The sequence below is a fragment of the Ambystoma mexicanum genome, chromosome 12 (genome assembly GCF_040938575.1).
Source record: "Ambystoma mexicanum isolate Mex_15411 chromosome 12, UKY_AmexF1_1, whole genome shotgun sequence".
Classification (NCBI taxonomy): Eukaryota; Metazoa; Chordata; class Amphibia; order Caudata; family Ambystomatidae; genus Ambystoma; species Ambystoma mexicanum.
Window position 1 is genome coordinate 169,003,950 of NC_090936.1, and position 25,196 is coordinate 169,029,145.

At 43.2% G+C, this 25,196-nt stretch overlaps 1 protein-coding gene across 2 annotated transcripts in view; it reads left to right on the forward strand.

Moving 5' to 3' along the window:
- The window catches only part of LGR5 (leucine rich repeat containing G protein-coupled receptor 5), a 2,032,903-nt gene that overhangs the window by 470,545 nt on the left and 1,537,162 nt on the right, over nt 1–25,196 (forward strand). For both annotated transcript variants that reach the window (XM_069628249.1, XM_069628250.1), the window contains exon 3: nt 5,575–5,646. In XM_069628249.1, coding sequence (XP_069484350.1) covers nt 5,575–5,646 — 72 coding nt within the window. The remainder of the gene's footprint in view (nt 1–5,574; nt 5,647–25,196) is intronic.

The following is a 25,196-nucleotide window of genomic DNA, read 5'->3' on the forward strand; positions in this document are numbered from 1 at the left end:
CATGAACCCTGCCATTAAAAACATGTTCAGTCATCCTATGGCTGGCCTTTTGATTGCCATAAAGAAATCCTTGAATTTGCATATTATTCCCTGTAAATCTCTGTCACCCTACATTCAGGTAGTTAAACTCTCAAGGCTGAATATTACAACTGCGATAGTTGTTGTTTGCCCCAGTATATATTAACTATCAGCTGAGTTGTTCTTTGCACATATCTCCAATGTGCTTGACTCCCTAATTATGGATTCCACCATAAAATACACAATTCTTTTGGGTGACCTAAATCTACACCTTCTTCCATCCAAGCCTAAAAATCATCTGTCTCATGAGTCGCAATGGATACAACTGATGAAGGACAGAAATTTCATGATGCTAAATGGCTCCATATATGGGGATATACCAGCAAAGGCAACATGGCATAGGGAATATAGCACATTTGGATTACATATATGCAAACATCGCCCTAATGGATGCTTCAATCTCCTTGACGATGTGTGAGAATGATGCAAGCGATCATAACCAATTATATCTAACATGGAAGTGGTCGCAATGGTCTCATCTTTCAAAAGTAAATGTACAACAAGAACTGCGGTCCATTGAGATTAATCAAGCAAGGAATCACATTAAATGGTCAGACTACAAGCTCAGTCTGTTCAAAAGACCTTGGAATTTGGGCTGGGGACAACTGATAAGGAAGGAGGGTGCTATATTCATTCCATGCAAATGTTTAGCACGAGGGGGCCCAGTGGACGCCAGCACGATGTCAGACATTTACATGCTTTGACCCAGAGCTTAAAATAAGGAAAGCTCAACTACGTAAAGATGTACAGCACTTATCACTCGATCTGACTCCAAAGAATATCAATTTGATAAAGACTCTAAAACAACTTTACAAGAATTGGTGCAGGACGTGGCGACCCATGCAATATCAAAAAGATGGAGAAAGAATGCTTTTACAGATTATCACCAAATCAACTGGTGGCATATGGTCTCTGCTTAACAAGGCTGTATGTACGCCGCAAAGTGCCCTGCAAACTAACCCAATTTCAGAACTAATATGGATTGACTACTATACTGGCCTCTGCCGGTCCCCCTTTCCACAAGCTAAAGTAGACTGGACACTTCTAGGAATGAACTCTTATTTTCATTTTGACATGGATGATATTCTGCATTGCATCTCTAAACTAAGCAGGTCTCGTGCTGCTGGGCCAGATGGCATCAATAATCTGTCAATAAGACAAAATCTAACAAGATGGGCAGCAATATCATATAACATCTTTCAACGCTCATTGCAGACCGGAAAAGTTCCCAATTCCTGGAAGAAGTCCATAATAGTTCCCATATATAAAAAAGGCCCGAGGTGTGATCCAAGGTCATATCGACCGATCGCACTTTTGGATTGCCCTGGTAAAATCTTTGCGTGCCTATTGCTAGCTGCATTTAATACATGGCTAACTACAAATCATCTCAGGGATGACTTTCAAACAGGTTTCGTAGCTGGTCTTGGCACTTCTATAAACCTGATCACTCTGAACTCTTTGATAGAGGCACATCAACAACAGAAACAGCCCATTTCTGTGGTCTTTATTGATTTCCGAACTGCGTTTGACGGTGAGCTATTCAAGAAGCTTCTGAATAAGGGCTGCTCCTGGCCTGTCTTGCGATGGATAATTCAGCTCCACTCTGATACAACCATCCAAGTTTGCCTCCGCAGAAATGGTCTGTTATCCAATGACATCAAAACAGACCGGGGTTTAAAGCAGGGGTGCCTCCTAGCATCCGCAGTTTTTAATTTCTTTATCTCAGACATAGGTCACGTCTTCAAGGTTCTGAAGACTGATGCACCACGACTTAGGGGCGTACCCATAAATTGGCTTCTTTACGCCGATGACATGGTGCTTATGTCTAAGACACCTCAGGGACTCAAAAGTATGTTGAAGGCACTTGACGACTATGCTCAATCCAACTGCATAACAATCAATGCCACTAAAACCCAAATCATACAATTTGGGAATCCTAGGCAAAGATGCAGAGCTTATTCATGGATACTGCAGAATAGTGCCTTAAGCATCGTCACAACATACTCTTATTTGGGCATTCTAATAACTAATCATCCGTCTGATATACCCTATGGAAGTCAAGAAGGCCAAACTCCATAATGCCATATCACGAGCCAGAATCAACAGGAATTTTTTTGTAAATTTTCGATATGCCCCCTCATAGCATATTACAAACAGAAGATGTCACCTGTATTGCTTTATGGAACGGAAACCTAACAATGGCGGCCGTATACCTATTGGGCCAGAATGGAGGGAGCATATTGGAGGAAAATGCTGCAGCTACCCAACTCTGAGCCTCTGCCTTTAATTCGATACGAGTTGGGATTAATATCTCTGCATGGCAGATACAAGTGGCTGTGGTGCTCTCTGTACCGCAAATTCATAATGGGCAATCTGCAAAATGGCTTAGGTCGATTGATGGCAAACTATGCTGCAGAAGAAACCCATGATGACTTCATGAGAACATGGAGGCTTAGAGCGCTAAAGCTGCTTGACGATGCTTACATATCTACACATCTGTTAATTAATAATCCTTGCAAAGCCAAAGAGAAGATGTAGCAACATGATTGGATCCTCACAAATACACAATGTGCACGATACAAGAAATTTCAAGAGAATGCATTTGAACTAAAACAAAAATATGGTCAAACTGCCCGGTATTTGCTGGTATCCCCTAATCCTCAGCATCGTCAGGCATGTTTGCCCTTCAGGCTTCAACTATGCCCCATGGCAGACCTTCTCTGTAAACGTAATATACTATCTAAGGACGAAAACAAATGTAGGTTTTGTCAACATCTGCTGGAGACTTTGCGCCACTTATTGGTTGACTGTGAGCACTTGTTAGACTTAAGAGGTAAATTGTTTAAACCTTTTTTTGAAGGACACATTAATGTTACACACAAACAACTATGGTTTACATTGTTTCATACGAGCAAGAAGTCAATACAATATGAGATAATCGACTTCTTGAAAACTGTCAAAGTTTAGCATGTCTCCTCTAGGTTGCATGTACTGATTCTGCTCTTGATTGCTGGAGTTATTAATTGCTGGACTTAAGGTACTATAGTAGACTGTCTGCTAGAGCAATCCTTTGTTCCTTTTCCTCTCTTGACTTCTTTTAAAAGTGAATAATTGTCTAGTTTTTATTTTTATTTTAACATAATTCCTTTTTTTTAAAGTTTAGGATTGTTATTATCCTTTTTTTAAGTTCCTTGTTAAACGTTTTCAAATGAACAATAACATTAAATGAAAATGTAATGTTGAAAGGTTGGAAAAAATAATTTTTCTATAGCCAAAACAACAATAAAAAAAAAAGTTACAAATTAAATGTTTGTTAATGACAGTTCGGAAACTGGCAAGCACATTCGGGTCCCTTGAAAGTTTTTTCAGCAGAGGTTAAATGGTGGTTTTCTTTAGCCCTTGGAGACATACCAGGTGATAGGGAGATGGTGATAACTGCCGTTGTGCTGCACTAAGGAAATGTTTGCATTGATGCAGGTAGCTCGTCAAGGATAGCTTTACTAGAAGGTGGTATGTTATACAAAGATAATCTCTTCTCGGGAGATTATCCAAAAAGTCTTGAAGGAGCTGTTGTATGATTGGTGTCTTGTCTGATCTGTCTTGAGATGAGATAGTAACAGTCAGGGACGTTAGTTCCCCAAAATACCAGGGGTAGCGGAATTGACATCACATGACCCGTTACCTCTGATGACATCACAGGAAGTGACGTAATTTCACTCCCGCCCCCACGTGACATCAAAGGAAGTGATAGCAGCTTCACCCCTTGACAAAACAGGACATGGCATTGCATAGTATTGTTCCTCAGTACACCTACGAGAAATATGGTTATATCACTGTAATATGATATACATATCATACTCGAATGGATCACCATCTGTAGCATTGAGTGTGTATAGGCCAATGTTACCAAATTACTGGAGGCCTAAACCACGCCCAGTCGGGTACTACTGGGCTTTAATCCCAGTACCAATAAGTTACCAACTACTTCAGTGTAAAGCTAATGTGTCAATATGTGGAAAATCAATGTGTAATCCCTTCTGAACAACACAAACGAATTGCTTAAAACATTGATTAATATGTGTCTTTAATCCGTAGTCAATTTTATTAAAATGTTTGTTCTACCACGATTTATGTACTTTTTTAGGCCAACTCTTAGCTCTTTCATCATTTTTGCATACAAGAAATCATTTTGGCGAAAGGTGCTTTAAAAATTCAATAAAATAGATAAATAAATGCAACCAACTGTCATATTTTCAAACAATAAGACTGAAGTCTAATCAGATGCTTTTGCATATTAGACAAACTCTTCAACTATACTAATCACATATGATACTCTACACTTCAGCCAATTTAATGGTTTTCAATGATATATAGTCTGAAGATCTTGGGCACAAATACCAATTGAAAATCTATAACCATGCTAGATGGATAGCGCAAGCGCAAAGCACTAGCATTGGGAACGAGATGATGCTGTGCAACATGAGATGATACCCTAGTAGAATAGGCTCAGCCCTTCATCCTCCCAAGGAGGGATTGAAGGGACCACATCTGCAGTTGAACCTTCGCTTAAAGCAATGATATTTTCATATTCTGTAATGTGATTGGGCCATTTTCATTGAGGCAATTGTACATTTGAGTTGAAATATCGATAATGCTAACAGAGAATCGGAAATCTATAGCTATTGGAGATCATGTTGCTCCTTTGAGTAAACTGCCCGGAGGCGACTGCTTACGTCTGCACTTATGTGCAAACCCTAGGCAATTTTCATAATTTGGCCTGCAGTGTGCAAATGAGAAGTGTAAAGAGATGGCTGCAGCCTTTTTAATCCTCCGTTTTGTTCTCTGCTGTGCAAATGGAGTAAACCCTGCCTGCCACGTACACACGACAGGCAGTGTGTACAATGATTTACTATGGAAACCGCGTGCGTTTTGCTAATGCTAATGCAAAAAGCAGGCGGTTTCCATAGGAAATCATTGATTTTACGCCAGCATGAAAATCTCATGCTGGCTTAAAACAATGTTTTTTTTAAGGTGGAGGGCAAACAGGAGGCCGAAATATAACTTCCGTTCCACCCCATCGTCCGCTTTTTTTTAAAACAATGAAAATCGACCCAGAACGCGAATTAAGACGTAACATAACTGTTATGCCTGCTCTAGCCCCTCCATTTACGCTCTGGGGTACACCAAAATGAGCCCCATAATGTTTTCTTTTGTCCTTTTTATTCTATGCTAGCCATTGTGTGTTGCTTGATGAGGAACAGTGAACTGTGCTAAAACGCATTCTGTAATGTTAACGATGAATGAAAAAATGTATGATGTCTGAAACATTGGTGTGGCTATGCAGATACACTCAATACCTTTTTTGATAATAGCAATTCTGAGCTTTCAAACATTTTCTCCTGGTTTGCATGGTCAGTTGTAGCTATGTTGCATTTTTACATGCACATTTATTCTACATGCAAAGATATGTATTTACTTTTTTTCTTCAATTTTCAGACGTCTGGCAGGAAATGATTTGACATACATTCCAAAAGCAGCATTTGCAGGTCTTTCCAGGCTTAAAGTGTTGTAAGTATTTCCGAATTCATTCACAAAACCTTCCAGGATGCTTCATAATTTATACCGTTTTGATTGCTTCTTCTATTTCAATATAATAATGAAACCCCAAAACAAAAAAGACAACGCTTTAATACCTTTACAAAACGTACTTGAGTTCACTTGTTTCATGGGATTTATTTTTATTTTATTTATTTATTTGTTTATATTGTGCCGGAGCCCTCAGGCATTAGGGCACAGAAGGAGGTAGAATGAGAAGACACTTAGAATGAGAAGACAAGAGTGTCGCTGGGTACATTTTATTCAAATAAGATGGTTTTCGGATGTTTTCTAAAGTGCAAGAGGTTTGGGTCTGCACGTAGAACCTTAGGCAGATTATTCCACGTTAGAGAAGTCTGCTTAGGGAAAGATTTACCCAAGCCTCTCGCCGGGTTACTTCTGGGAATAACCATACCTATAACCTCCCTAGATCTGGTAGCTCTCCTGGGAGTATGGACATTTATGCAAATTTTTAGATATGCTGGGGCCTGTCCATATGACATTTATGGACAATGGTGAATGCCTTAAAGCAACTTCTTGCTTTAACTGCCAGCCAGTGCAAGCTTTTTTTGTGAGCCGATAGTGGGTTGTGTCTACGCACTCCTTTCACGATGTGAACAGCATCGTTTTGTAGCACCTGCAGGCGTCCTAGTGCTCTTTTATTAGCGCCATGGTGTAGTGCATTGCAGTAGTCTATCCTAGGCATAATTAATGCTCGCACCAGGGTGGTACAATTGTGGATAAATGTTTTTAGCATCAAAATATATTAACAAAATTCACTTATATAACAAACCTGCTTAATCATTTTAATAGGTTTGTTTAAAGTACAAGTGCAGAGTGTTAATGTTAGCACATATTAGCACACGAGTTAGAGCGTTTGGCCAATCCAGTGTCCGGGAACTTCTCTCAGACACGTGTTTACCTCCCCTGTTGTCCTCCATTTTTCCACTGCCCCAGGCCCTTTCTCCTCTCCCTCTGCCTTCCCCTCCACTCTTTCCGGACCCAGCCCACATGGAATTCCACCCCACCCACAAACTCACAGCTGACTTATCTGTTCTCGCTGGAACCAGGCCCATGCTCATTTCTGATGGCCGCCATAGATATAGAAAAGGGACTTACTCCCTTTACAATTTTCCTTAGTGGCCATCTATGTTGCAGGTTTTATTAAAAAAAATAATAATAAAGTTGCAGGTTTTATTTTGTTTTTTTAGCAAAATTGGGAATGCGCAAAATACATGAATCCCATTTCCCTAAAAAAAGAAAAAATCTAACTCTTATCACTGCACAGGGAGCCCCAGTGCGCTAATTATGACACCTCCGTTCGGAGGTGGACAGGTCCGGTAGTAGCCCTGAGTGAGCCCTCACCGAGACCTTCACAGCTCAGGCTTGTGTCCCATTATCAGAAGTATGTTAATTGGGTGCACTATACACACATACAAAACTCAAACTTTCTCAAAACTTTTGCTGCATACATTTTAGATTTTCAGGTCCATCTGGCCTTCCTACAGTATTCCAGTATCTAAGAGGGTATCTCACCAAGAGAACAAAGTTAAGCTGCCGCTTTGTCTTGGCTTTTCAGTAACATTTGCTATTTGTGAATCAAACTTGTTTAAGTTCAATTTCTCAGAATTCTCTGCCACCATGTTGGGGTAGACGTTTTAGGTCTCAACACAGGAAAGAGGATCACACTAGGTAAATTGTACTAGGCCATGGTGCGGCTGGGTTAGATGCAATGCTGCAACTAAATACGCGTTAAATGTAGTTAGAAGCATTGAAATGAGTGTTTGTGTTTTAGTTGGATACAGTTTAGAGTCACAGTAGGCAGCAAGATAAGTAGCAGTAGTATGGATATAATGTACAATTTGTAGCACTGAGAAGTATGTAGTGGGGAGCTTTATGCATGCGATAGAGGAGTTAATTGAAGAGGGAACGTACATGTGGGAATTCAACAATGGTTTAGATTGCAGACTTATTTAGGGCACTGGGAAATATGGGTTCTTTGTGGGTACTTGGAGAAATCACAGAATGCAGGTTTCACCTACTTGGAGTTTTAGTAGGCTGCAAAGATCCAGGATTTGCAGGAATGGGTTTTTGCCTCGTTTGGAGAGCTGGATGGCCAAGGACATGTAAGGGGGTAGGAAGCAAACTGCTTATGGGAAGTTGCGATAACATAGCAAAGGGTTGAAGGCAAGAATGGAAAGCCGTATGTTAGATCTTTATGGCCGGGTAGGGTTCTTAGATGTAAAGTGTAATCCCCCTGTGAGCACAAAGGCTTGTTTTTTGATGACCAGAAAGGTCCAGTTACACGGAGGATTGAATTGAGAGCTGCTGGTTTATGGGCTTTCAGGGAAATGAGTACAATAAATGCCGAAGGCTATATGACTTCAGATGGCAGTCACAAGGATTGCATGAAGGAATTAAAAATAATATGGGACCCCGGAACATCTGGGAGGATAAGGATTTACTGCTGCTTCAAAGTAGCTCTTATTTATTTCTCTCCCTTGCCTTGAAGTGTGTATGGAAAGCCTTGCGCCAATCACTATCTGGGTAAATGGGTTTCTGTCACACGGTCTGAATTATTGTGTTATTTATGAATGATAAATGTATTATGTGGAGTCTATGAAAGATCACATCTTAAAGGGGTTGTACTTTGTGAATTCATCCAATGGGGTTTTAGAGCTAGGGGGATTACATTACTGTGTATTAGAGATAGCCAACTGACTTTGTAACAAAATATTTGTGATTATGTTAATTGTCTGTGTATATAAACTGAAACCTTGTTAGCCTTCAGAGAGAATCAGGTTTGTTTTCAGCTCCAAGGAACTGACTAGCCCTTCCCATTAGCATGCAATAAATTTGCTTTTCTGACAAAATGTATTCATTTCTTCATGGAAGCCGTTCTTTCTCATTGGAATCTTTGAGTCACTTCCTTTCATTTGGTGACACCATGATTTCCAGGCTTTCTGCTGTTGGATGCCCTGCTTCACACACTCGACTGGGGGCTCTTATGTGGGTAGTGATCAGTTTCTGTGCACAGTCCAGAAATGTCCTGCAGGCACCAATTTAATTTCAGACCTGGCTGCTAACTCAGCTGGAGGGGCTGCAGTTTCATGCAGATTTTTTGACAGTTTACGTGGGTGCATTTTTGTGCGAAAGCCAATTAGACAGCGGTAAAAACAACTTAGAAGTTTGTGAGATTTTACAAGAGGGGTGTGAAAGTGCGAGATTTTGACTTATGGGTATGATGGTAGGATGAATTGCTCCATGTTGTAAGTCCTTTTCTCCATCTGTCATGATGCCTACCCCCGGCATCCGGATCAAGCCCATCAGCCCCGGGAGCAGGCATCCAGACATTTACAAAAACCCCAGCAGCCCCAGCTAGGGGCTGTCTGGGTTCAGTCCTGGCGCCGTAGGCACCAGGCTCGTAATAAAAATCAGTCCTGGCGCCATAGGCGCCAGGCTCATAGACATTACTTACCTCATGCAGACCATACTGCAAATAAATCCAAGCCAATGTGAGGCCTGGATGGGACTATTTTACTACAGGGACGATTTTTTACTCGGGTGTGGTCCTGGGGAACTTCTTTCCTGGGACTACTTTGGGGGCTATTTAAACCACGCCCGAACAGCAGCACATGCTTCGTGTTATTCTGCATCCAGCAGCGTGACTCTCACCGTGCCTGCAGCCAGCATCCAGTCTTCTGCCACGCCCGCGTGCCTGCAGCCAGCATCCAGTCTTCTGCCACGCCCGCCTCGAATCCGGAGCTCCTAGAATAAAGAGGAAGAAAAGGACAAGGTTAGAAAATGAACTTATTTCAAATTCCTCACCTGATTCCGGATCCATTTCATCTCCCGTCCTGGAAAGTACATCAGTCCTGCACGCGTCGCTTCGCCAGCTCCAGCACGGCGCCATACTCACCAGTTCTCACAGCATCTTTCGATCCGGCACTGTCTCCATCAATTCTTCGCCGTACTCCGGCACCTAGGGGCACAAGAATAACAAGGTGAGCCAAGGGAATCAACAAATACCTCTTACCACAATAGACTTACCTGATTTACCACCGGCGGTATTATTCTCCATATCTTCATATGCCGCATCTGTAAAGAGGGAGAAAAACAACACGTTAACGCATGCAATAGTTACCGGACAGTGTTGGGTAACACAGTCTCTTACCTGAACGCCAGCAGCAGCTACGAGACCTTCCTCTCACAAACTCAGTTGCAACTTAAGGAAGGAAGGGGACAAGAGTTAACATCGGGCACATTAAACTCTTTGAACTTGATACTTACCAATCCCGCCTGGAACTTCAGAGTCAATGCTTACCGGAACTCTCCCAACGCCTTCAAGCCAGTGAAGTAACTGGTATCTACGCACCCCTGCAAGACACGCAGGATGGAGAGCTCATCTTTTACAAACATAAGGTGAGGTTACTAAGGGGATATCGGAGGTGATTAGTGGGGGAGAGCGAAAACAGTTGGGAGGCCATCACTAAAACCCACACGTGGCTAATCCCTGTCTCCACTTGCAGGAAAATACTTCTTCGGGTCCAGCAGACAAGACTAGGCGGGCCAGTCCAGACAGTCGTCTCTGCACTACGCATCACATTGACGGAGACCGCAGCTGTCCGGGTCCGATCGACACCCCTGTGGGGTCCAGGTGAGCGTAACACCATCTTTTATTCTTTCATTATTTTTGGTAGTTAAAATAGTGAGAAGAGACCTTCCTGTAGCCAGGAAAAGACATGGTTGTAGTCAAATATGCTGTACTAGAGAGAAGGAAAATTGCTGGTGTAGTGGAGAACACCACAATTCTTCAGTGCTCGAGCAGAGGACAATCGTTGATCAGGAACCATGATATTGTTTTATTATTGCTAATATTTTGTCTTCTGTGTAAGAATGCTTAATGGGGATTAGTGACAAGTTTTTTCTGGTGTCAGTGAGGAAGAGGTGAGTGATTTTTTTGTTTTTAAGGGTTTTTAAGAATTTGGGGGAAAATTGGCTTTTCGTAGGGAATTTCTTGCATTATTTTGGCTGCCGCAGGTTTGGATTTGTGTTTAGATTTTTGATTAGATAAAGGATTGTAAGGGAGTTTGGAGACTCACCTTGATAATCTGTGCCAGCCGCTTCCAATATACAAGGAAAATATTCTAAAATCTCATAGGCAATGGGTAAAATACTAAGGGTAGCACATTTAGATCTCACATTATGCTGGGATGTTGCAGAATATGTATGACTTCTTATCAACGAGGTATAAGGGTAAGACATTAGGAAAAAGGCACAGCATTTTGGAATTGTGGAGGATGTTCGATAAGACAAGAAAGTCCCAGGAAGGAAAGGCTGGGGAAGTAGGGCAGATGCAGGAGGGTTCAGAGACCCCTTCTGCTCTTCCACCATATGGGTGCTTTCCCTTATCACCCACTGCGGGATATTCTAATCCCCAGCATTTGCCTCCATTGTGATGGAGTACAGGGAGCCTCAGCACCTGAGGTAGAGGTTAGGGAAATTACACCATGGGGGGTCTAATGATGCGCCGTGGTGGTTGTGCAGCAGTGATGAAGTGCAAAGCAGTAACGGGTAAAACCCCAACAAAGGTATGGGGAAGACAGTTTCGGTTATTACAGAAATGGCTAGGTAGAGCACAATATAGCCCTTGGCCGCATATGGACCAGAATAATCTCATGAAGTCACTACCCTCGCTCACTGCAGGGGCAGGGGAGTGGATGTATGCATTTGAAAAACAGGCAGCAAGAGTTAAATTGGACATGGGAGAAATGAAAAATGTGCTTGCCACTCTTATAGGAGAGCAAGCAGAAGAAATTTGGAGGAAAGCAGGATATCCAGGGGTACAGCTACACATAAATAACCTTGATAGTGTACCCTTTAATCATTGCACAGCAAATGTGTTGGCAGCTTTAAGAGCTATGTATCCTGATACATGTGAAGGCATCATGAAGCAAGACATAGACAACCAATTCGGAATTCAAAACAAACACTTCTATTAACTTAACTGTCGGGATGGAAAAAGGCCCAACCTGCCCTATACTAAGGTGGGATTTTCCTGTCTAAATAAAACTATGGAAAGTCTGAGTCAAAGAGTTCAATTTAGGAATCTGTCTGTGACCAAAACCTATACTTGACCTCACGACTAAATCTTTACAATGTGTAGGGATGTAATCAACCACAATAAAACAGTGTTTAACACAAAGTTCTGAGCTTCTTCCAGCTCACAGATTCATTTCAGCACCCGTCCCCAAATGTAAAATAGTTCTGCAAAAAAGTCTCAGAATTAACCTCCTTGAACTATAGATGAAATAGTCTTAATCAGGACTCTGGTTTCCCTTCCCCTAGTCAGGACTCAGGGTTCCTTTCCCCAAGATTTAAGTAACACAGTTCCAATACAAAGTATCACTGTCTTCTAAATTTTAAGTTGCACAGTTCAGTTAATTTTGTTTTTAAATGTTTGTTCCTATAGTTTGTAGCTTTCACACTGGTTGACATCAAAATTCATTTAACTTTTCAAGTTCCACTGTTGTAAATCAAGCTTCAGTATATTTTGCTTCCATATTCTTTAAAGTCATATTTATTTTTTAACTCAGCGTACTGTGGTTTGCTTATCCTTTAAAGTTATATTCATTTCAGTGCTTTAACATATAATGGTTTACTTGGATTTGAGGTTCTGTTCCCTTTCTGGGTTCCAAATGTCTTAATTCTGTTTGTTAACAAGGTTTTGATTCAGTTCGGTATTCAATAATTATACGTTTTGCTAATGATTCATTTTCGCTTCATCTGTTCAATATTCGTTCATTTCATTTTAATTGAATTGCTCAGTGTTCAGAGACCTTCAACAATGTGTTTCTTGACACACACAACCAGTCCGATACAAATTATTCCCAGCTGTTTGGTAATTGACAATAAAAGGATCAGAGACTTTCAAAAACGTGCTCATTCAAGGCACACAACCACTCGATACAAAGTATTCAGCAAATTGTATAGTTCACACATGCACGCACCAGGTTTCTCATTCACCAGAAACTAACTGATCGCTTTGACAGTACTTGTTGCAGATTGGATCACACAGCCTTCTGATTTTAATGTCAGGGCTCCAGCTCCTGCCCCTCAGACTCTCCTGTGTTGGGCTTCCAACACAGGGAAATGAGCACTTTGAGCAAAAGGGAAAAGTGCAGCCTTCCCACACTGCTCCCTTCACCTTGTTCAGCCTGCTCCAGGGAATACCAGCTCCCACGCCACGCTTCCAGGGGCTGCCTCTCTCCATAGACATCAGCATCTTGGCGTCCAGCTCCAGTAGAAATATCTGCTGCTTGCACCGGCCTCCTTGCTTATTCTCCTGTTGCCTTTGTCGCTCTCTTCCCCACTGGGCTGGTCTCCTTTCATACACCTGCAGCCCCTTGACAGGCTGCAGGTGAGAATGTTCAATTACTCCTGCCTGACCACAATCAAAGGGACATGCATGGCCCTCACAGCTCTAAGCAGGCATATGCCTGGTCCCAGTACCAGAGTGGTAAAAGAGCATAGTCTTCATTGCTCTTGTAGTTGCCTCTTCTTTATCCCAGCAATGTCAAGTGTCAATTATGGATAAATGAGGGGAACTGGTTCATAACAGCCTATGAAAGTTGGAGTTTGGGTTGGTTGCCAATAGGGAATGGGGTATATATACCGTGTCTCGCCTAAGGGCACCTTATTCTTTATCATCCTCCTTCTAGGTCTTCAAGGCTGGTCATTTTCCTAATGTTATTCTGACCAGAGGGGATGAGGTGACAATATCCCACAAAGGTTTCTGGGAATAAGGGCTCATCATAAAATTGAAAGGGGCAATACTGTGTCTCACCTGAGGACCCTTCCTTCCCATTCTCCAAGAATCCTCCACCCATGTGATTCTCCTTCGCTTCTCCAACCCCAGGGACAGGGTCCAAAAGCCATGGCCTATCCCTGCTCACCTGTGCAGAGGATCCAAGGGAAATAGATGTAAGGATGCCCTAAAGTTTCTCACATACACCCGACATTAATTTGATCATGTCTAGGACCATGAAGGTGGATGATGATCCTGCTGCATATATACAACAGACCCAAGAGATGTGGAGATCAATTTGGGGTTGTTTTAGCAAATGAAAACAATCACAGCGGAATTGACTATAGTTGATTTTTCTGAAAATTGCTTTTTACTTTGACAAAACAACCCAAATTTGGCTGTAGACCAAAGCCTCCCTACTTACCTTTTCATTGGCTGCTGTTGCTACCCCTGTATCCCTGCAGCGTCATTTATGCCCCTCAAATGTGGGTTGGATCTGATGGCGCAGGGTCCCTTTTTCTTTTTTCTTTATTTTTGTGTCCCCGCTTCCAATGTCAAGGAAGCGGGGGACACCCCTGCAACCCGCAAATCCCATGATAACAAACAAGGGGGGCAGGGGACACCCTGCAAGCCCTGCTCCTCATGTTTGATATTTTTGGGCCGTTTTTTAGTGCAGGCCGAATTTGGCCAAATAGTCCATTCTACCATTTTTTTTACGAGCAATTCGGTGTTTCCGTGGAGATCAGAGACAGGGGAGGCATGGGATTAAATTGTGGCTTTTCTTTTATCATATGTTAAAGAGGGAAGTTGTAAGTATAGAAGCGAAGGGTTGGCCAGAAATTCCGACACAATTCATGCACCAATGTAGAAGGAGGCAGGAGAAAGAAAAGGAAATGGCAGAACCAGTGCAGAAAGCTGAAGCTAAGCTAACTCAAAAGAAGTTGGCCAAGATAAGATTAGAAGGGGCCATGATCACAAGCTCCACCAAAGGGCAACGGGGACAGCAGGCACAATTTTAATCAAATACGGCACAAGGGTAGATGGATGGATATGCTCCTGATCTCAGAGGCATGGGAGGTCTTTAAAGGGGCACTTGAAGTTTCCCGAGGGCTGGATTTAGAGGAGTGAGGCCTATGTTCAGTGGACAAATGGGAGGCCAGGCTGGAGGAACATATGGAGTCCAGTGTTGGTCCCCTGCAGGAGAATCGGACATTTTTCACAATATTGTAGAACTAGGCCATCATATTTTGATGACTCAAGCACTAATCCCAATGGACCAGCAAATATGTTTGTGGGTTATCCTTCTCCACAGATGCCTCACCATGCCTTGTGCCCCAGGATCCGTGCAACAACAGAAAGCACGGGTAGGACAGAACCCAAAGTCTGAGGCTGCACAGACCTATGTGTGACATTCAGCTGTGCCAGCAGAGGTGCCGCTACAGCCATGGGAAAGGAACATTTTGCCTCAAGGTACCATTACACATTACACAAGAGCGTGTGATTTGGGGGGAGCCCTTTTCCGCTCCTGGGTAGAACTTTATACCTGGACTAGGCCAACTCAGAGAGCTCTGACATGTCCGGCCGTGTCTGTTACTGCTGATCCAGAAGAGGATCAGCAGGAATGTGTAGCAATAGGTTACAACCTTTTTTAAATTTTTGATACAGGGCCAACTAAATATTGCATCAAGCAAGGTAGTTTCCCCTTTCAGGAAAAATGCTGCACACACAGGGATTCTCTGCGGCTATTCTGTCAGTTCCATACACTGAGGATTTACCTATTAAGGTAAGTACTCTGGATTTATTAGCTCCTTTGTTGTACTGTACAGATACCCTATTGAATCTCTTGGGCAGACACTTGTTGAGTAAACTGAATATGACGATCTCATTCACAGAACAATGTATTGCATGCTCAATCCCAGGTTTGTATCATGCAAGAAAGATGGCTGTTTTGCGAGCATGTTGTAGTGACAGCATGATAAGAGGCGTGCGTGTACATTCAGATTTGTTTCTCTATGGAGCAATGGTAGTGCTGGGGCGATTCCTTGCACTCAGGCATTACGAATACCAGCAGAGTTTTTCTTTCATCAGAGAAAGCAATAGGTACTGTTGTCACCATACTTTTAGAGGCAGTAATTGTTAAGAAGGACAAAGTGGTTCTGTCAGGCACTGATGAGTAAGAAGAGGAATGACGCACAGTTTTGTGCATTGATCCAACACTATTGTTGAGGGAGGTGTGTGACAAACAATTGATCGAGGATGCAGAGACATAGGATAAATGGTTTTTGAGGTTCGTATCCCTTTCCAGATTACAATAGAGCATAGGGAGATACCTCAGACAATGTCTATTGTTAGAACTACATTGCCATATTTGAAGGAAGATTTGGAGAAGGTGCCTAGTCTCTTGTGGACTAGTAATCCTCATGATGTGGGGTTTCTGAAGAGCATAGGTGTGGTGAGGATCAAATTGAAGCCTGGTGCAATATTGCCACATGTGAGACAGTACCCCATGTCCAGGTAGGTGAATGAAGGGATTTATGATACCGTCATGGCATTCCGGAAGCAAGGTATTATCCAGCCTTACATAGCCCCATGTAACACAGCTATTTAACATGTGAAAAAAGGCAAAACAGGAATATTGTTGAAGCTGAGTTCTCAGTGGTTCCAAATCCTGCTACCATTCTCTGTTACATCCCTACTGGATCCACTCATTTTACTATAATTGATCTGAAGAATGCATTTTTCTCAGTTCCTCTGCACCCTGATTCTCAGTACCTTACTGCATTTACACATAGAGTTCAAAGATTTCAGCACACAAGGTACCACAGGGCTGTTGTGAATTCCCAGGTATTTTTAATCGGGTGGCTCAAATGGATTTGGGGAATCTACATGTGCCCAGTACAGTGATTCAGTATGTGGATTTGCTAGTGTGTAGCAGTTCGGAGGAGCAGTGTCGAAAAGATTAAATCACACTTCTCACGCTGCTCATGCTCACTGAGAATGGGTACGAGGTGGACCAGGAGAAATTACAGTATTGTCAAACAGAGGTAGTGTACCTGGGGCAAATAATATTGCCTGCAGGAAGAAAATTAATACCTGAGAGACCCATTGCAGTGCAAAATACACAACAACCAGAAACCGTAATGCAGATGCAACAGTTCTTGGGACTTATTAACTATTGTAGATCTTGGACATTTGACTACTCTAGTTACATGAGACCCCTCTTGCATGGACTCAGGAGAGCACAGAACGAGAAAGGTCTGATTGAGTGGACAGAAGAAATGAAAACTTGTTTCCAGGAGCTCAAGACTGCGATCAGTAAAGCTCCAGGCTTGACGACCCCAGATTTAAGAAGCCATTCTAATTGTTTTTGTATTCCAATGGACAGGTAATGATTGCAGTCCTCACCCAGAAAATATCATTGGGTCCTACACAATTTTGCCTTGTTGTAGCAGAATCCTAGATTCAGTATGCAAGGGCACTGTATGTGAGCAAGCGTTGGTAGCAGCAGGCTTTGCTATTAAAAAGTCTTCAACCATTTCTATGGGCTGCCCGTTGACACTGTATGTAGAACATGCAGTTTTTGCGATCTTGTAAAAATCTAAATTGACCCTCAACATGCAGAAAGCTTCGGGATATGAGGTCACCTTGTCAAAGGCCTCCATACATCCAGTGAGGTATCATATGGTCAATCCTGCAACATTCTTTGGCGAACCAGTGAAACCTAATGATGTTGTACATGATTCTGCGACTTATGAAGGAGAAGGAGATGAGAGTATGAACGTCAAGGAAGATGCATTAGAGGGAAGGGAGGTGCTCTTTATTGACGCTTCATCGACTAACGATCAGGGCATGGGTGAAGGGTACACAGGAGTGGTAGGTGTGGGCCTTAGGATGTTGAGCATCAAGTCAGAGTAAAAACGAGATTGCTTTCACATCAGTCTGAGTGACAGAATTGGTAGCACTCATAGAGGGGCTACAGATGAGTAAGGGAAAGGCAGTCACTATTCACTCTGACTCTGCGTATGACACATCCACTGTGCATTCAGGGTGCTCAGATGGCAGAGGAGAGGATTTAGGAAATCTGACTAAACCCTCGTCCAGCATGCTGCATTACTATCCAGACGACTGATAGCGTTAACACTACCAGCAGAGTTATTAATTGTTAAATGTGCTGCGCATACTTACAATACTGGCTTAATTGTGCTTGGGAATAATGTGGCTGACAAAATGGCAAAGCAGGATGTGTATTTACCATTTACAGATTCCCAGATCACAAAAGCAACAGGTACAGTTACCAGTCCTGTATACTGCAGTTACTCTGATTCAAATGATAGAAATGCAAGGGAGAGCATCAAAGGCTGAGCAGGAGCTGTTAGTGAGACAAGGGTGTTTCCTCTTGCCCACAGATCTTTTGTGGAGACAGGAACTTTCCAGTAAAATAGTAATGCCTCTGGAGTTACTTATTGTGGCTGTGGAGCAGCTGCATTACCGTTCGCACACGTCTCAGTGATGAATAGTGGCAGAGCTCCAGGAGGATTGGGTCATCCCTAACTTGCAGAAACAGGTAAGTAAGTTAATATCCAACTTTGTTACATGTCAGCAGTTCAACACTGGAAATACCATGAAGAATTTGCCCTGACCTTTGGGGGCCTTCAGAGAACTCCACATCAACTATTTTGACTTGATAAACAGGTGCAGTAGTTTTCGTTATCACATCGTTGCCAATGGCTTGAGGCTGGACCCTGTGCACACACTAATGCAGTGACGTAATTCTTTGTGCAGGAGGTATTCCCATGGTGGGGTATCTGCGAAGTCTTGAGGTCTGACAATGGAACTCACTTTTTTAATGACCTTTTTGCAGCGATTACTTCTCTATTGGGCATAAAGCACAGGTTGTGTTCGGTGTATCACCCACAGGCCAACAGAATCATGGAAAGAATGAGTGGACTGTTAAAAAATAAGCTATGCAAGCTGTGTTATGAACTCTAAAAGTCATGGTTGTGTTTCCTTCCCCTGGCACTAAGGACTCAGCCAGAGAAGTATCATCACTTATCATCCCACGAGATAGTGGCAGGAAGAAGGGTACATTCAGCACTAACCTACACACACAGCATCAGTTGCTCAGAAGTCCTCAGAGATTCTAAGAGAGGAGTTTTATGGCTTATCTTATGGTGTTAACGTGAGCTGTCAGTATTATTTCTTCACAAGTAGTTTCCTAACACCAACAGCCGGCTGCAAGAGAGGGCATTGATAAAGATTTTGGAGTTTTACCATGGCCACAACTCTTCCCTGGAGACAGCGTGTATGTCAGTTTGTTTGTCCGGCACTAGAGTGAGAGCAACATACTATGGTTTATGCCACCCCAAGTGCTTTGAAGGTGGAAAGAAATAAGCACTGGATACACCTTACTGGTGTAAGGAAAGTTACCAGTGCTTCTCCACCTTCGCAAGAGCAAGACTATAATGGGGAAGAGTTGTTGGAAAAAATACTGAGGTAAGTATTCCCAAATAAGTCGGGGCTCATTCCAGCCAGGTCATTTGAACGGATAGACATTACGTTTCTTGTGTAAATATTGAAGAAATCGATCAAAATGTATGGGTGTTAGACTGTATGTTTAGTTGTTTCTTTTTTTCTTTCTTTTCCCTGTTTAGTTGCAACAATGCATAATGATGCAAAAATTAATATGTCTGCTAGTGTTATAGGATCTCATAAACAGCTAAAACCCTGAACAAAAAGAGATACTGACCCAAATGAAATTGTAAATGAAGGGGTGGCGGTTGTATAATGTGGTGAATGTGCATTGCTGTGGTATAGGCACATGAAGAGGGTGGGGAGAGAAAAGGCAGCAGACTCTTATGTCTGTTTGCTCATTCCCCACGCTGCTGGTGTTCCAAGAGTATTAATTCTTGATGAGTTGTCACCACAGATAGGTGTATCACACATTGTACTATCTTTGTGCAGAGTGAGTGGCTTATTTCAGGCTGCCATCATACCAATTGATGGACATCAATGTTTGGAAAAAGAGAAAACGAAGCATGAAGATTTAAGATGCAGCCTGCAATCACAATTGAAATTAGATGGTTTTGTTTTCATACACAATGGGTGGGAGCAGGGGTGAAGAGCTGTAAAGTGAGAGGAATGAGAAAGTTTACTGAACAAGTGGAGAACATTAATGAGGAATGTTCTGAAATATGGAATGTATATGTCAAAAATTGATGCTGCTGAAGCCACAAGAAAGACCTGTTAAGATTCTGTTACTTTCACATTTTCCTTATGTTTTAGGGATGATGGCACCATACCAGTTGAGACTAATACTAAGTGTCCCAGAACTTTGCGTGTCGTGGACTTGGCCGGTGGTACCTCTCCCATCCTTTATCATTACTGGGTCTGCGGAATCCTTGCTTAACTTCAACTCCCACTGACCGGGAATGGAGTGTTCAGCATTGCTATCTTGCACTCCCCAGTCCTGGTTGTCCCCGAAGCCCATGTGGTAGTTTCTAATGTGCCACCCAAAGCCACGTTTGTGCCCCCCTGTGTCCCTTCCCTCATTGAGTGCACCTGCACCTGAATCTGATGAAGTACATAAATGGCAGAGCTTTTGAGATGATATACCTGTTGCAAATACCTTTCATTGGCTTCTTCAGAGGCGTTAAAGGAGGTACCTGTGCACGTTATACTCTTTAGTAGGACGGAGATGGTCTTCGTGTCTCTCCTGGCTCTGGGTGTCCAAGCCATTGTCAGTGCTAAATGGCTCCAGATCTCCCGGTATGAACTCATTCAACTGGTTAATCATTCAGAGACTGCCTTTAATGCCATATGTGAGGCGATGTGTGCCCTGTGCCTCATGACAATTGAGAATCGGTACACCCTAGCCCTTCTTACTGCAATGGAATGTGCCAAAATATAGAGGTTTCATGCTGCACATTCATGCCGCCTAACAATTCGAAAATGGAACCCTATTGAATACAATCAAAGCATTGCATAATCTGCCTGAGGGCATGGAGAGAGAGCATGGAATCAAAGATTACACTTGGTTCGATTCACTCTTTGCCTGAGTTCCATCACGGCTGAGTCTGACTGTGAAGATACTGATGCCACTTTTTGTTTTTCTGTAGTATAAGATGCTGTTCTGCTAAGTTACCTCAAACAGCCACTATTACCTTGGTGACTCTGTCGGCAGGTAGGGCCACTTCCATCTCAAACCATATAGGCACGCAGACTGTGTCAGGGTTGACTGACCCTCCAGGTGTTGTTTTGTGCCCTACACTCAATCTTATAATTATGTGGTGGAGTTTGGAAGCTGAGGTTGGAAGCAGTCTGTGGCAGTCACCCTGTGGTCAAGTCTGCTCTCTATCTCTACTGTGTTTGTGGGTGGACACAATCTACAAAAACCCAGCGGAGGCTTCCCCTGACCTCCCGAACACCATGGAGGAGTCTGGGCGGTCCTTGCGAAGCAGCCGATCGAGTCGAGAGGACTCAGTCTTGGACCTGAGGAGCCCCCTGAAAAAGCCTACGTGCCAACATCGACCTGTACCCGCATCATCCGCAATGGCGGCGACTACACAGGAACTCTCATGTATGGGCCTGCGTGACCCTAAACGTTCGGAAATAACTCTAAACATTGATGTCACTCTCCCTAGGGGCACACCCCCTCCCCTAGCATCTCCCCTGCAAAACCAACGGGCAGACCCCCAGAAGGAGAAAATACATGCGTCCCCCCTGTTGGGCAAGAACCTCCCCTTTCCCCCTCCACTGCAGACAAGCCCCATGCAGCCAACCTACTGGACAGAGGAGAGGGGGCGGTGGGGGCTCTAAATGGTGTGTTTTTCGTGGTCGAGCCGCCGCAGCATCCGCAGCCTTCGCGTCCCCGTCTGGGAGGAGAAGCATCCGGGAAAACTGTGGGAGAGGTGGCGAGGGAGGAGGGGGGATGCGGAAAGTGAAACGAAACTGGAGGCCTCGGAGGGGGGAACGAAGGCGGGGAAGTGTTCACGCTGTAGGCGAGCCTCGCGGAACACAAAGCGGACGCCGGGGGGGAGCCACGCGCACTGCTTCCGGAGCTACAGCGGAGCCGCCCGCCAATCTGAATGCAACAGGCAGCGAGGAGTCCAGGGAGGCTCTTCAGGTTGAACAACGGGCGCCAACAGTGACTGTAAACACAAACTCCCTAATATTGCCATAGAGGTCTATTCTCCAAGGTCATGTTCCGACCTGAAGAGTCTGGACACTATGACAGCAATGGACAAATCGTTTTTAGAAGAAAGTATGAATATTGGGGAGAGTCCAATAAAGGAAACAGTGATTGCGGAATTGAGGGATGAACTTGGTGACAGCTATCCCCAAAATCATGTTTCTTTGCCTGCATGCAACGAAGAAAAAAACATGTGACTCGAAGAGTCCAAACACAACGATCGTCTTGGACGAACCTTTTACAGAAGAAAACAAGCAACATCAGGAGACTGATGAAGAGGAATCGGTAAACGCAGAATAGGAGGTTGATTTCAGTGATAACAATTCCGAAAATATTCATCACTCACCAGCACATAATGAAAATCATGGGGTTGGGGCCGGGACAACACCCTGGAAATTGACATCAAACAACACTCCAAAGAAATCGGGTCACAAACAAAGAGCTAGCAAGCCAAAGTCACTGCCAGCGACGGGGAAAACGTCCCAGAAAAACACCTTAGGTGTACAAACTAAAAGAGTGGTGAAGCCATATCCAGACTAAAAGTAAACACGCATCACGCAAACTCAGTAGCCAGATTTTTCAAAAAACCTTTGATGGAAGAACATTGTTAAATGGAAGAACTGTCAGATGCCGAGTTGTTGGAGGGTGACATATCCCATACAAGCGACAGATCACAAGAGCTGAGGTTCGTATGGTCAGGGATGAGAACGGACTCTCCACGAGTAATCCTAAAAACAGGAATCCGATATTTTAAAGACCCAGAACTTCAGGGGAAGCAGATCAGTACGAGCCTGCCCCTACAAAACAACACACAATTAGAGAAAATACATGAAAATACTAGTGACATCTCTGTGGTCAGCCAGAAGCAACTGGCAAAAGGGAGCACCTCCACACCAAACATAGTCAATATACATGACAGTAACAATGAGACTGATCTACATATACTGAAGGAGTCCAGTGGGTCGATAATATACAAAAACGACCCAGTACGAGGTGAGAAACTGACAAGGGACTCATTACACGAGACCCCATCCGTTGAAAAGGCCCTGATAACTTCAATGAAAGAAGAAAAAAATCATACCTCAAGCTGGAAATAATGCAAGGGATCTGACACTGGACGTTCTACCTGTGGAAAAAAATCAAGTAATTACATTAGAAAAAAACATTAAACACAGATGAGGAATTTCAAGCTGAAAAGTCTCTGAGGCCCAACGATTTTGGACATTGCTCTACGCCGGGTCCTCACCTCCGATCCCCCCCACAAAATAGAAGACCTCTGAACTGGGCAGTTAATAACAAGAAAAACCCACCAACACGTAATAGAAGATCCTCAACCGTGATTACTGATGAGAAAGAACCAACAACAAAAAAAACTGACATTATCGCAATAATGTCAGCAATAAACATTGCAATGGACCCTTTCTGCAAACTGTATGAGTCCATACACAACACTTTAAAGGACCAACTAACCTTGGTAGCAATGCTCCACACAAAAATGATCTATGTGGAAGGATTTATCACGGCTATGGGATCCGGGGGGAGAGCCCTACACATCCAATGGCTTATTAAACAGAGACCTCAGACAACAAAACTGAAGCGACGAAGCATACCCAGCAAAACAACTCAACCGCTACTCAGACTGAGGACACATCTAAAGTAGCCAGGAAATAGTCTGTTAGAGAGGAAGGAAACCAGCTCAGTGAAACCCAAATGACAAAAGAGAGCGAGATCGCCCCTCGGAATGTCCGAGAAGAACATAAGAAAGGCCCCCAAACGAAAGTAAGAAATCAACAAGGGGGAAAATCGCAGGATCCAACAAAGAAGCCATCTACAAATGGGTGTGTCGTCTTGACCCTGGAAAAAGACGTGCTGAGTACGACACCCGTCGATGGTGTAGGAGTAAGAGAGCCTCAAACCAAGGCTCAAAGAGCGAAATCCCAAAACGAGAACCCAGAGCAGACAACCCAAACCACAAATAATGGAATAAAAAACATACCCGCTTTTTGCAAATGAAAAAACGAACGTAAAAAAAGTCGGACACAGAGTGGTTACGTTAGAAACAAAGTTAGTCCATACGGAGATGACAAAGGAGCCATCAAACTCCCAGAACAAAAAAATGCAGACAAATGAACAAGTGAAAAAGCAAACTGTGTTCTTCCGTGAAGTAGAGCCCCCAAATGTAGAAAAATTAGACCAAGACCCGCCCTTAAACAGACAACAAAAGGAGAATGACGACCGGGAAGAGAGCATCGATTATTATGGATCTATAAGTTTACTCCGTTGAGAGTAGGGACCACGAATCCAGTTTAGAGACGCAACAACTGGAATGTGCGACAAAAGAACAACGAGTCAAAACTAACGAAAATGCAGAAAAAGACCAAAAAAGCCCATTTCTCACCTTAAAAGAAAGGTGTGACAAAGAGGCTGGGGCACCCATGGTCAGCAGAAGGGACACAATGCCATCAATAGGAATAGAAAAAAGATGGACTGACTCCAGAGAGAAAGAATCTGACCCATGGCATAGGAAACACAGGAGCAGTTCATCAAGTACAAAAAGAACTATGAAAACCCAGTCCTGGGAGGAAGTCAAATCTGTCAATAAGCGAAACAAAGAATACATTAAAAAAAAACAACTCAAGAGGCTCAAGCCATGAGAGAAACCTAAGAAACAAAAGAAATAACAATTCAGAAAATGAGAAAGATGCTTACATCCCATATAGCAAAAAAATTGGAAGTGAAAGGTCTTTCAAACTGGAACGTGTGGGGGACATACGAGATAAATTGATATTGAATAGGAAGAACATAATGGCCGTAATGAAATGTATACCAAACCTGAGGCAGATTAATTCTGGCGATATCAGATTTGTGGAATTCAGCAGCTCGGGGAAAAGAGACTGTGTCTATCTACACATCCCCTCTCCATTAATTAGAGCAATGATAACAGTGGAACTGGAAAGCTTCCAAATGCTGGGATACGACTTGTGTGAGTGCCATTTAAGAAGCCAAAAATTGCAGCACGGAAACAGTAAACTGGAAACACAAGAGAATACACACTCAAAACAAGAGAAGGTGCGGGCCCGTTCAAAAGGACCCCTATCTAGATCAATTGAAAGGTCGATACAAAAAGAGGTAGAGTCCACAAACTCAACGCAGCTCGACACCCAGGAGAGGGCGACCCAAAGAGGAAATCCTACAATAGTTGAAACGGTGAAAACTCCATATTTGGACCCTCTGAATAATGGAAGACACCCCAAGGGTCCTCTTGGGAGCCTGACAATAACATTTGCACAAGAAGACTTAACCAGGGAAAATGGACAAATAACCACAAACACCCCTAAGGATGAAGAACAAAGTGTTCTCTCCAGATGGACGTGGATTTCGAAAGCATTAACTAAGAAGAGCTAGCCATTCAGAGAAGTAAGGGAGTGTACAAATCAAGTGCATGGAGGAGGGTCGGAAGAAGGGAAAGATACCACCGTAATGGGAAGTTGGAATACTAGAGGTTTCAGTCACCTCTTGGCAATAAGC